Below are 14,302 nucleotides of genomic sequence, written 5' to 3' on the forward strand. Positions count from 1 at the left end.
CTCAGTCTTCTAGGACCAGCCAAGAGAAGCAAGATAGAAGAAACGTTTCCTGGAGACCACAGAAATTAGCTGTCTCAAGCCTAAACACTTTCTCTGAAGTAGTGGCATGAAGGTAATGTCAAATTCCAAATTTACTAGTTTAGAACTGCACGTAAGGTTACATGCTTGGTTGTCTAGTTTTCCCAAGATGATCAGAAGAATGTTGATCTTTTCAAAAGTGATACACTGAGATGGGATACTTGACAATGAGTGAAGAGGCAGCAGAATCAACTAAGTCTAAGAACCTCTAGTATAGGGGAAATCACCTAACAAACTTCAATATGACTCTCGGACATTAACATCATTTTTCGGTCTCATAGAGTCTGTTCATGAAGGAATAAATGTATGCAATGTACTTTAGAGAAGTTTTAACCAAAAATTATTCAAATAAAACCTAAGGATTTGTTTATTACACTGTTTCACATGCAGAGAGTGGTCAATAAATTGTTACTATTATCATTATTTATTAGGCATGCATGACCCATCAGGAAAAAAAATCAATTCATGTGGAACACCCTATTTCACGAAAGGTCATAAATGTAAAGCATTACTGTATAATTAAATTAAATGTCTGAAATAGAAGATCAGACCAAATCCTTATTTTAAAAGTTTAAAGAACTATCTTTTCAGCATTGAAAAATATTTAGTCTTGATTTTTTTTTTTTCCATCAGAGTATTACTTTACAACTAGCAGGAGGGTATTGCTCTGGGCAAGCTTGGGCCAAGAATGTGACAAGTGTGAGAATCTAGGTTACCTGCAGGGTTCAGTGTTATTGTAGCAGCAAACAATGGCTGTTACGATGATATAGCTTCATTCCTCAATTCGTTTTAGCTCTGGGGGGCAAGGTTTAGGAGAGCATGTATCACTCAGCCCTGCTCAGCCACCTCCAAGTCTAGACTGGCTTGACTCCAAAGTTAAAAATGGAACTGAGGAGGAATTGAGAAGGAGATGCAACTTTGTTTTTTAGCCCTGAGAGTCTAGGGGACTCAAACAGAAGAAAGGGAGATCCAGACAAGGCCCAGCTAGGACACCGGCTCCCTATTTCCTCCTATCTAGTTCAAGCCTAGAAAATAAACTATCAGGCTTCAAGTTTAAATATTTCAAATCTCTTCGCCCCATTGCAAGTAGACATTCATTTTAAAAGTGTGTAACCCTTGAGAGTCCGCCTGCCGATGCAGGGGACGCGGGTTCGTGCCCCGGTCCGGGAAGATCCCACGTGCTGCGGAGCGGCTGGGCCCGTGAGCCACGGCTGCTGGGCCTGCGCGTCCGGAGCCTGTGCTCGGCAACGGGAGAGGCCACAACAGTGAGAGGCCCACGTACCAGGAAAAAAAAAAAAAAAAAAAAAGTGTGTAACCTTAGTTTTTCCCATCAAATCATATTTTCCTAATGACTAAGTATCATTTCACAAAGGCCCCATCCTCATTTTGGATTCATCTTCATCCATCTGCAGTGGTTAGCTTTAAGTTTGCTGCTCTTTGCTTTCCCTGAATAGCCAGTAATGAGTGATCTTTCACAAACCATTAAATGTACTGAAAAAAGAACTAGTTAATGGAACTTTTTGCATAAAGTGAAAGAAATCTCTTTTCATTCCAATAATTTACCCCTCCAAGTGTGGGCTTTGCAAGTCTATGCTTTGTACATTGTCTTTCTTTAAAAATAGTGTAAGCATGTGACTGACACCACTCTTCATCAGGAAAAGTTACCTTAATCAAATCCCTAAGAAAAATGAGCCTAGGAAAGCTGAAATTTTCTTTATGGATAAAGACAATATTACTATTTTAGTTATCTATAAAAGATATAAAATTTCCAGTTTAAAACTAAATGCCTATAATATTTTCTCTAAATGTGACAATTAAAACACTTCCTTTTGAATTCTAGTCTGTGAAATTCCTATATCTGTTTTAACTACAGAGATTTAACAGGTTAAGGGATTTGATTTTATCATTTTTGTAAAGAAAAATGTAAAAATCTTTATTATCATGGGGGCAGAGCTACTCCTACCCTCACTTTAACATGGACCGGGTCCATCATAACCTGTCCAGAGAGTGGCACAGCTGATTGAAACGCCACGGTATAATACAGTTTTATTTATTCAGAAGATGTGAAACCAGGCAGGACCAGGATCTGCTTTTCCAGACTTATCTCCTATTGCTCCACCCTAAATGCTCCACAGTCTTACTCACGGGGCTACTCCTGGATCTCAGAACGGAGCCAGCCTTTTCCCACCTTGGTGTCTTTGCTCGTGATGCTCTCTTCACCTTGCACGGTGGTCCTCCACCCGCACCCCCAACTTTATCCTATGGATCTGGTCCCCAGAAGCCATTCTTATTAACATGCCCACCCTCCTCTCAGCAACTGGGGTCCCTAAATCTATACATCTCCAAAAACAAGAAAGGAGGGAAGATGGGTGGGAAAGAGTGCAGGAAAATTTCCTTTAGCATTTCCCAACTCTCATGTGGCAAATAACTATTATGCGAGGCAGAACTTTTTTTTTTTTATCCATTTGCTGTATTTCCCCTGTAAGAACAAAGACTCCTTGAAGGCAAGTGCTATGTCTTATCCAATTTTACATCCCTCACAGAATACGGGACAGTGTTTGATATATAGTAGATGCTCATAATTCGTATATGTTTAAAGTGCATTGAATTCAAATAAATATTTCATATCTTTTCTACATGGGCAAAAACCTGATGAAGTCCCCAAACAGCAAGGAAGTGGGTAGGGAAATAGGGAACATTCCTCTTTGTAAGTCGACTCACTGACCCCTCTGTCAAGCCGACAAGTGACAATTAGGTAGTGGAAGGAAGTTTCTATGAGTTTACTCTGCATTTGGTCCAGAGAAACCAACGATCAAGCACTATAAATGAGTCTGCATTATGTTGGTAGTTCTAACTACACTGCCTCACTGGTCTCCGTGGCTCATTAAAACAACTTAAGGCTTCGTTCACAGCAGTTCTGTTCTTATGCACAGAGCCACAGGAGGGCCGTAACGCTGGGGCCGGTTACTAGCTGCATAGCCTCATGTGCTCCCCATCCCTGCCTTTGCCTCTCCTATCCCACATCCTATCACCATGCATTTACCTCCTATCCACCTGTCTAGGCCTGGCTGAGTCACCTGTCCACAAAACCTTCCTTGTTCCCTCCAGCTCTCCTCCCACTGCATTTGACGTGAACGATCCTATAGTACTATCACTTTCACATGAGATGAGAGTTCACCTCTGTTCATACTTTATCTCCCTTACTTGACTATAAGCAAGTTGAGAGTACAAGAATTTCTGATGTATCTTCACATTCTTCATATTTTCTAGTACAGCAGGTGCCCAATAAGTGTTTGGTCAATAGAAACTGTCGTTTTCCGAAACTATCATTTCAATCAAGGTCATTCCTATAAAAACAATTGAATTCTTTGATTTATTGGCTCTTAATGATCAACAGGCATTTTGCAAGTTAGTGAAGACATGAAATGTAAGCCACCTCTAGAAAGAAAGCGAGAGCCCAAAGAGAAGTAATTTGGAATTCTAGGCTGGACATTGAGGGAGGCGGGAAATACAAGAGAGTTTTACCAGTGCTACCCAGTACTGGGTACCTTCTCTTGTTGACACAAATTCAGACCAAGAGATCTCAAGATTTCTCTGCAGGCTGGAGTAGAATTGAAAGTATATATGTCCCTTTAGGGATTAGGATAGCTCTAGACCAATCTATAAGTCCTGGTCAGGAAAGGTCCTTTGGTCTGGACACTCATGGGCTTAAGTCACACTGGAGCTTGAGTGCCCAAGTCAGCTCCCTGATAAGACTGGTGTCCTCACGTACCCCAAGGCAGGGACACCCTAAGACCAATTTATTGAGAAGAAGCTGTAGTGGAAAGAAAGCAAATAAAGTCTCCTGGACTCAAGTATCAGTCTCTATCTAACTAACTAGTTATATGTGATCATGAGCAAATTATATAAGCAGAGTTACTTAGTCCCCCAGGACCTCAGTTTTCCTGTCTGTATGTAAAGTGGAAAAAAAATAATACTTTATGTATATGCAGAGTTGTTGTGAAATCGAAATTAGATGATTTGCATTAAAAACACTCTTTATAAAAAGGTACTATACATATATAAAGTGCTATTGTCGTTATTAACATTATATACCTACTATTGTTTAATTATTCATCCCAGGGGATGAGGAAGAAGATATAACTAAGTTTCCCATGATCACATGGGGTTGATACCAATTTTCCAGTACGGTCCAATGGTAACCTACCATAACTGCCGCATTATATTCAATTAATATTCAACAGGTGTTCTGAATCACCAAAAGCAAAGAATTCCTGGTTCTCACAGCATCAGTGAAAAAACAGCTTATATCTAATTATAATTATACCAAATTCAGACTAGCAGGTAAAATTGTATATTTCATCAATTGGGATTAAATGAAGGTGCTGAGCTCCTGCTAGCATTACCACACATGCCTTGCAAGAGAGATCAAGACATCTGGGCTTGAGACCCAGATCTGTCACCAACAAGCTTGTGAAACTTGTTCCTTTCTGGGAACCTCAGTTTCCTCTTCTGGAAAATGAGAATGTTAACATATCTCTAACGTTTCAGCTATGACAGTCTATGAATTTTACTTATATGCACAAAGGCCTTTGATATGACTCATAAAGGTCACAGAGGGGGCTTCCCTGGTGGCGTAGTGGTTGAGAGTCCGCCTGCCGATGCAGGGGACACGGGTTCGCGCCCCGGTCCGGGAAGATCCCACGTGCCGTGGAGCGGCTAGGCCTGTGAGCCATGGCCACTGAGCCTGCGTGTCCGGAGCCTGTGCTCCACAACGGCAGAGGCCACAACAGTGAGAGGCCCGCGTACCACAAAAAAAAAAACAAAGTCACAGAGGAATGCAACTCTTCAGTAGCCTTGCAGAGTTTACCCTCCATACAAGTGCATTTCTGCTGCAAAATTTGCTGTGGGCAATATGTAAATGCTAAGATCAGAGAGCCATAAACTGTAAATCCAGTGTCCAAAAGTTCAGCCTAAAGAGCAACTAAAATTAAGTCTTGCTGCATAATTAAAGGACACCTGCTTTATTTCAGGCCTGATCAATAAGAGGTGTTGCACAGAGGAGCTCATTACCTGTACCAAACAAAAGCATGTTCGTTAAATAGCAAGGTCTTCGGTTTCCATTTAATTACTATCTTAAACCACTCTGTACAATCTTGTGATTATCCTGGCGTGTCTTTGCTTCCAAGTTAAAACACTCAGTGTTCAGTAAATAATAATGCAAAAATGAAAAGCTACTTTGAAATTGCCTTATAAGCTGAGCCACCTGTTTCCAAATCTAAGCAAGTTTTGCTTATGGTGGTGTCATGTAATTATCTTTGCAGAAGCATTAGCTTTATATTTAATTTAAACAATACTGTTATCTGCCCCTTTTCCATCTGATCACTTTTGATGGGACAATTAGACGCCTAAGGGCTTTTCTTCAAGAAACATATGTACATGTTTTTCCAAAGAGATGTGAGAGGACTCCTACGGTTGGATTGTTAAAATGGATAATAATAATCAAAGACTAGCTTTTCAACTAAGCCTTAAGACAAAAAGAAAAGACAGGGTAAGATAAAGGTAACTTATGAAATTGCATAAGACCAATCTCAAAAAGACCTAACTGAAGGGAAAATGGAAATTTTCACATTTTAAATGAAGCTCAGGATCAGAAATTCTTATTTTTATTCTTTTTTTTTTTTAAATCCCAGCACAATTGAGGCCCGAGTGATGCTCAAAACAAGGTAGAGGGACTCTGCCAAGTGTGTGCTCCCCTTTTCTCATCAATTTTAAAAGCAAAAATGCACTTAGGCCAACATCTGCCGTGTGCATTCACAGTATTTAGGGCTCTCCCTCTTCCCCTCGTCTCCCACGCCTAACTGCTTCTCTTTCTACCATCGTTTTTACAACACATTCTTGAAAGTCTCCTTACTTGAAATACTCTCCTTCTGAGAGTATCGGTACCATTCTGAAAAGTTTATTTTAAAACTACTCTTAGATGAAAAGCCAAACGTTGTATAGCATGATACATAGGTGGTAGTTACCAGGTTTGTTTTGGACAAATAAGCAGGTATTCAGAACCTCCACAATTTTCCCAGCAAGTATGGCATCATGTGTGTAGATAACATTCAGTCTGTAACAGGCTCGCCAGCGTCCCTTCAACCCTTAAGATACTTCATGATAAGTTAATCTATCAAGAACGTCAAAGGACAGTTACACTCTACCAAGCAGAATATGATCCCATGGTCCTCTAAACAATGGAAATCCTCCTTTCTCGAGAGACAGAAATGCATGTAAGAGTTGCAAAGAATCGGAAATGGCTAAGGGGATGAGTGAATGATGGTGGTTCAAATGTATAACCTTTTAAAATGTAAATGAAATGTTTTTCCTAGAGCAGATATATATGAACATAATATTTCTATGTGTAAAAACACATACAAATATAAGTACTAGGTATAGTTCTAGTCATACTGGCTCTCGGGGGAAAAGTGCATACTCAGGTAACATGATGCTTCTTACTGGACCATAAGTTAACAGGATCAAAAGTCATCTGCCAATTTTAAGATGGAAAGAATTGCCATGTCAGAGGCTCAAACACTTGAGCATCTCGAAGGGGTAAAACCCTTCGAGCTTTCAAATCCTAAATACATCACTCTGGTCCAGTTAGAGACATCGTATTCTTTACCTCGTCCACCTGTGATAGACACTTGCACACGGCCCTTCAACGTCAGAAGTACCCACCTGGCATCTGTTCGGGTGTCCCACCGAGAGCTGGAGCAGACTGCTCATGCCTGGTCAACCTCACAGCTTAAAAATCAACAACAACTCTATTTAAATAAGCATTAAAAACAACTTGAGCCTAGAAAACATACTCAGTGCTAACTGCACTGGATAGCAGGAGCAAGTTTAGTTTTCATATTTGTAATTAACATCACATACAAGATGTTTACGTCACAGAAGTTCTGTGGCTTTCTTTGAATCTAAAGAACATCCTTTAATGTTACTTCAATTCTTATTCTTCAAAATTGTCATGTGAATCAATTAACAAGAAATAACAATAAATAAACTTTATATCCCAAACTGATTAGTTAGGTTATAAAAGAGCTGGGAAATTCATATAGAAATTGTAATTTATTGAATCTAGCTACTGGTTTCTAGAATCTGATGCAGTTTCACTGGGCCTAGCAATGCTAAAGGTTATTCTTAAATGGCCATCTGTTATTATCTTTGCTCCCTGAAAAGCTGGGTCATTGATTGCTTAAAGAGCTTTCATTGACTCTTCCAAAGTTCAAAATACCACATTTCCGTAGCTTGTCATAAAATAGAGAGAAATGCAATAAAAAAAATAAAATCATATTTATGATTAAAAATGGTTATGTTACATATAGCTGACTTCTAAGAAATGTCAATGAAAAAACAAACATTTCAGCTTCTGACAGGATAAGAAAATATGTTTTATGGTGTTATTTTATTAACTACATGACATTATTTAAAAATTAAATCATTTAATAAATGTTACAAGTTAGTATTATATTTAATGTACTTATTCACTAATATGATGATTTAGTTATGAATTTTTAATTATTTGTCATTCATGAGCCATTGCTAATCATTACAGTTCATCTAGTCATTTGGTAATTTTTTGTTTTCTTTAAAACTGCAATATAAAAAAAGACCTTTAGAAAACAAGTATATATGGTCTTTTTTTAGTTGGCAATGATGTTTGTTTTTATTTATAAATTATCTGGTGAAGTTGGGCAGAAATTCAACTTATCAGCCTGTTTTTTCTTTTTTGAAAACACCATTATTATTGGTTTTCTAGGAGCTTGTTGGCTGGCTTTGTCATTCATGAAAAGAAAATGCATTCCAAAGTTCCACTCTACCCTCTTAGTTGCCATGGGTCTTGACAAAGTCTCATCCAGGAAGCTCTTAGGTTATAATGGTGGTAGTGGAAACTTTCATATTCTAGGACTTAGGAGCAAACGCTTCTCCTGCGTCTCATGCCATGCATCAACGGACTTAACTGCCTTCTACATTTCAAAACAATCTGCTGCTGGATCGGGGATTTGTTTCACCAGCAACTGGGAAAAGCCACCCAGGGCATTGAAACATCTGAGGGGATCCTCTAGGGAATATGAAGGCCAATGCAGCTGAAGGAGCTCAGTTTGCTAAATACACTACTATCTGTGAACATTCAACAAGACATGTCAGCCTCAGAAAGACATCAAACAGATTTAAGGGAAGGATGGAAGAAGATACTCAACGGATTTTGGAGGTTAGGGTCTCAGGGAGGGAGAGCGCCCTCTTGGACTCCGCGGGCCCTTTCACGCTGTCTCTGAGGGAACGCACACTCTTCTGGCGGTTCCTTGCAAAACGAGCCCTCTTGATCTTCCACAATGCTGCATCACTGAGATTAGCGACATTGGTCCTCACAGCAGTGATAGCTTTGCAAAAGGAATTAGAGGTGATCATTTTCCTTAACTCGCTATGTTATACAAGTAGTTTGAAACAATCCATCTGTGTATATTTTCAATATTAAAAGTCATCTTCCATGGATACATTTCTCATTCATCTATCTCCCTCTATGAGAAGCCTTATATTAAAAAATCATGGCTATTACCTATTTTGACTATCATTTATCATTTTTCTGTTTAGACCATAAGATTAAAGTATCTAATTTTGTTATCACGGGATAAATAGTTGAGTGACCAAAGTCTTTCCTCCATCTCTTTAGAGCTCCAGGTAACTGATTACTAAGCATGGAAGAGTAAATTTACAAAGTGCAAATATATCTCACAAAATTGCTCACGGACATTACAAACATGATGGTTGAATAATATTTAAGGAACACAGAGTCACAAATAGTTCTCATCGGTCCTCAAATAAATGAGATTTTTTTTTTTCATTTTTTTTTTTGGCCGCGCAACATGGCATGTGGAATCTTAGTTCCCCGACCGGGGATTGAACCCATGCCCCCTGCATTGGAAGTGTGGAGTCTTAACCACTGGACCGCCAGGGAAGTGCCTAAATGAGAAAAAATTTGATGTCGGAATGCCAGAAAATAGTTAACCTGCAGATTACCACAGTAGATATTCAATAAACATTTGATGAACTGAGTACATGAAGTCAAGGTATCCTCCATAATGGGAAATTAAACTACATGCGGAGTATCTTCTGTTTATCCAGCAAGCACCAGAATAGGAACTGTGACTGTTTAAAGCAAGTTCTTTGTTTTGCTTACTTGTAGGAAAAGGAAATTCTTTGTTACAATCCAAATGTAGCTGAGCTTCCAAAGAAAGCGTTTCAAATCTGTTGACAAAGAACTCCCAACTCAAAGCAGGAATATCTTGCTTAAGAAAATGCAAGAGTAAAAGCTTGCTCAATATTGTGGGTCGATCTTTAACCACAGTATCAAACTGGAAGTCAAGACAAAGACACAGACCCTGGGGAAAAGGTTAAAAAAAAAAAAAAAGGCAAGTCAGATGTAAATACACCAAGAAAAGTCAGTGAAACAAGGCAGCCTCCTCAATCCATGCTTACAATGAAGAATAATTCAACTGAAATCTTCTTTGATTGCATTTTTGGTAGGGAAAAAAAAAAAACGCAGAAGAGGAGCTTCTCCTAATTGTTGAATATCTCTTGAATTTTGACTCAGAAATCTGAGCTAAATGTATATTATTGATTCTTCTGATGCATCGAATAATAACCACTTAATCCAAATACCCTCAGACCAGTGTTTCTTTCTTTAATGTCTGTAGTTTCTATTAAGAGAAGCGTACTTCCAAAACTACATTTTAGAATACACAAGAATATGGTCTTTAAATTCCCTTTCAATGCTAAATTCCATGATTCTAAAAGAAAGGAAAGTCATCTTGTCTTCTTGGAATGTGAGTGGAACATAGAATCTTAAGAAATCCAAGTTGGAATGGACTGAGCATCTATTTCTCTAGTATGTGAGTCTACCATTTCCCTTTTTTTAACTGAATAAAATTTTAAAACTAATTCATCCAATTATGCTATTAATTCATTCAACTCTCATCTAATGAGTGCCTCCTATGTTCCAAGCCCTGAGTGGGGGTTAGACATACAACTACCTTGTCTTATTAAGACCAACACAGAAGGACTATCCAGAAGACAACTGGGAATTTTTACATGGGGAGGTATGGGTCCACAAGCAGCAGAGCTCTACAATTTTTCAGATTCTGCATAGTTTGCCCTTTCTTCTTAGTCTTTTTTACAACAGAAGCTCTCACACTGGTTTGGGAGACCTTGTGTACACACACACATACACACACACACACACACACACACACACACAATTAAGAACATGGACATTATTATGAGTCAGACCTGAGTTTGTGCTGCCACTTATTAGCCGTGTGACTCTGAAAAAGTTACTTAAACTTTCTAACCCTCAACTTCTCTATCTGTAAAATGGGAACACACACAATATTATTGTGAGGATTAAATGAAGTAATGCATGATGGGACACTTCTCATACATTGCCCCGGAAACACAATACCTGTTTGACAAATGTTAGTTCTTGCCATTATTATTACTTTTAATAATAACAATATAATAATAAATCAGGTGCCAATGTGGAAAAACAGTAGATCGGGACTTTAGAGGTTCTAGTCTTGGTTCTCCCATGAATTCACTCTGTGTTCTTTGAAAAGTCACATTATCTCTCTGAGACTTGGTTTTTTCAAGTATAAAATAAAGGTGCCAAATAAGATAAATAAACAACTCTCTCCAGGTCTCATATTTCATGTCTCTTTGATTTTACTTTGTGGTATTTCATTTCAGTAGTATATTTGCCATCTCTTGTTTTGCTTTGGTTTATATTATAATTCATCTGATTTCTCCTTGCATCTAGACTCAGTGACAAGGGCTTCTGCCCCAGGAGCCAGCTGAATGGTATAAAATAACCAACCTAATTTAAAAATCTGCCACACACACAAAATTATACAATAATTACATCTGTCAGAACCGATGGCAGCATAGGGACAAAGACTGGAAAGAATCAACAAATAAAAACAAGAGATCTGTTAATACAGTGTGGTTCTGGGATGCTTTTCTCGATGTAAAAATTTCCACTGTTACCATCATCATCAGTATTCTGTGTGTTTATGTGACAAATAACTCAATGAATTAGTAGAGTAGAGCAGAGCACCATCCGCAGAGCAGATAATGCACATCTGAGGGACGTCACCTGCAAGGCTGGCCTCTTTATGGTGTCAAGCAGGAGACCAGCCCTCGTAGCCACAGCTGGGTTGACGTCCTCCACAGCCGTCAGAAAGCAGCAGAAGGCGTGTGCCAGGGAGTACTTCAGCAGGTGGTTTTTGGTCACTGAATGAATATCCAGAAATCTACAAATTACAGCCACTTTTTCCACTGCAATGTCAAAGGCAGAGAACAAAAAAAATTGACATTTATTTAGACAGTCTGAGAAATGAGCCCACAGAGAAAAAGCTAACTCTGGGCCCCCCTACACTGATGTTAAATACCAAAAGGAAATTCCAATGCCACCTTTTTTTTAAAATTTATTTATTTACTTATTTTTATTTTTGGCTGTGTTGGGTCTTCGTTTCTGTGCGAGGGCTTTCTCTAGTTGCGGCAAGCGGGGGCCACTCTTCATCGCGGTGCGTGGGCCTCTCACTGTCGCGGCCTCTCTTGTTGCGGAGCACAGGCTCCAGACGCGCAGGCTCAGTAGTTGTGGCTCACGGGCCCAGCTGCTCCGCGGCATGTGGGATCTTCCCAGACCAGGGCTCAAACCCGTGTCCCCTGCACTGGCAGGCAGATTCTCAACCACTGCGCCACCAGGGAAGCCCTAATGCCACCTTCTTTAGTGTTCCATTTTATCTGTGCAGCAGAGACCGTTTCTACGCAGTGTAGTATTTTTACGTCAGGCAGCCTTGATTTAGTTCTGGGTTTTCTTTTCTTTTCTTTTCTTTTTAATGGTCTTTACCTTTGTTTAACTTTCAGCCACATTTCAAACTTTTCAAAATGCCTCCATGCTCATATCTTTGTCCATTCTATAGAGGTTCTGCAGACCACACAGGGATGTGGGACGTGCCCACCAGGGCTGGCTCTAAGTCCTTAATATGTCATGAAGTGATATGACAACCAGTCTTCCTGAGGCTATAGAAGCCACCTATTTCTTCCATGAAACAGATGCACCATTATTCTGCACATCTATATTAAATTATTCCAGCCACTCTTTAAACATAGCTTTATAAAAAGTTATAATAAATAGTGAAGCAATATAGTTCCATGCAAAGACATTTCAGGACTTTACTTAAGCTGTTCCAGCAGCCTAGATAGAATATTCTTTCTATTCTTTTCTGCTTATTGACATTCTACCATCCTTAAAGAGTCTGCTGCTGAAATTCTACTATTCTGTAAGGTCACTCTGACTTCCCAGAGTGGCCTTTCCATCCCACGAACTCCTGCAAAAATACTATTCATTTACCTATGGCATTTGTGTGTTCATATATAGCTATATGACATATCTTCTGTTGTCTGAATTATATCTATACCGTTATCTTCTGTTGTCTTGAATTATATTTATACTGTTATAGTTTCTTAACCTCTTACATGTTTATATTTGATCTCATCAATTAAATTAGGAGCTTCTTGAGGGCAAGAATCTGCTCTTACACTCTTTGTATTGCTCCCATGATAACTAGTACATACAGTATTTATTCAATAAATTCACTAATTCACTTATTTTTAATTAACCATAATGGAAAAGAATATGAAAAATATGTATAGGTTTTCCCTGGTGGTGCAGTGGTTGACAGTCCACCTGCCGATGCAGGGGACACGGGTTCGTGCCCCAGTCCGGGAAGATCCCACATGCCGCAAAGCAGCTGGGCCCGTGAGCCACGGCCGCTAAGCCTGCGTGTCTGGAGCCTGTGCTCTGCAATGGGAGAGGCCACAACAGGGAGAGGCCTGCGTACTGCAAAAAACAAAAAAAAAACAAAAAAAAAACTTCCCTCTTAGAACTGCTTTTGCTGCATCCCATAGATTTTGGGTCGTCGTGTTTTCATTGTCATTTGTTTCTAGGTATTTTTTGATTTCCTCTTTGATTTCTTCAGTGATCTCTTGGTTATTAAGTAGTGTATTGTTTAGCTTCCATGTGTTTGTATTTTTTACAGATTTTTTTCCGTAATTGATATCTAGTCTCATAGCATTGTGGTCAAAAAAGATACTTGATGTGATTTCAGTTTTCTTAAATTTACCAAGGCTTGATTTGTGACCCAAGATATGATCTATCCTGGAGAATGTTCCATGAGTACTTGAGAAGAAAGTGTATTCTGTTGTTTTTGGATGGATGTCCTATAAATATCAATTAAGTCCACCTTGTTTAATGTATCATTTAAAGCTTGTGTTTCCTTATTTAGTTTCATCTTGGATGATCTGTCCACTGGTGAAAACGGGGTGTTAAAGTCCCCTACTATGATTGTGTTACTGTCAATTTCCCCTTTTATGGCTGTTAGCATTTGCCTTATGTATTGAGACGCTCCTATGTTGGGTGCATAAATATTTACAATTGTTATATCTTCTTCTTGGATTGATCCTTTGATCATTACGTAGTGTCTTTCTTTGTCTCTTGTAATTGTCTTTATTTTAAAGTCTATTTTGCCTGATATGAGAATTGCTACTCCAGCTTTCTTTTGATTTGCATTTGCATGGAATATCTTTTTCTATCCCCTCACTTTCAGTCTGTATGTGTCCCTAGGTCTGAAGTGGGTCTCTTGTAGACAGCATATATACAGCTCTTGTTTTTGTATCCATTCAGCCAGTCTATATCTTTTGGTTGGAGCATTTAATCCATTTACATTTAAGGTAGTTTTCGATATGTATGTTCTTATTACCATTTTCTTAATCGTTTTGGGTTTGTTATTGTAGGTCTTTTCCTTCTCTTGTGTTTCGTGCCCAGAGAAGTTCCTTTAGCATTTGTTGTAAAGTTGGTTTGGTGGTGCTGTATTCTCTTAGCTTTTGCTTGTCTGTAAAGCTTTTAAGTTCTCTGTCGAATCTGAATGAGATCCTTGCTGGGTAGAGTAATCTTGGTTGTAGGTTTTTCCCTTTCATTAGTTTAAATATGTCCTGCCAGTCCCTTCTGGCTTGCAGAGTTTCTGCTAAAAGATCAGCTGTTAACATTATGGGGATTCCTTGTATGTTATTTGTTGCTTTTCCCTTGCTGCTTTTAATATTTTTTCTTTGTATTTAATTTTTG

At 38.9% G+C, this 14,302-nt stretch overlaps 1 protein-coding gene across 3 annotated transcripts in view; it reads right to left on the bottom strand.

The window, feature by feature from the left end:
- The window catches only part of UNC79 (unc-79 homolog, NALCN channel complex subunit), a 201,812-nt gene that overhangs the window by 84,847 nt on the left and 102,663 nt on the right, over positions 1 to 14,302 (bottom strand). For 2 of the 3 annotated variants that reach the window (XM_033850688.2, XM_073800094.1), the window contains exons 21-23: positions 11,273 to 11,454; positions 9,302 to 9,503; positions 8,325 to 8,504 (exon numbers count right to left, since the gene is read on the bottom strand). In XM_033850688.2, coding sequence (XP_033706579.2) covers positions 8,325 to 8,504; positions 9,302 to 9,503; positions 11,273 to 11,454 — 564 coding nt within the window. Of the gene's footprint in view, positions 1 to 6,801; positions 6,868 to 8,324; positions 8,505 to 9,301; positions 9,504 to 11,272; positions 11,455 to 14,302 lie in introns of all 3 variants that reach the window. The other variant, XM_073800093.1, reaches the window with a different exon arrangement.

This window comes from Tursiops truncatus, chromosome 2 (assembly GCF_011762595.2).
Source record: "Tursiops truncatus isolate mTurTru1 chromosome 2, mTurTru1.mat.Y, whole genome shotgun sequence".
Classification (NCBI taxonomy): domain Eukaryota; kingdom Metazoa; phylum Chordata; class Mammalia; order Artiodactyla; family Delphinidae; genus Tursiops; species Tursiops truncatus.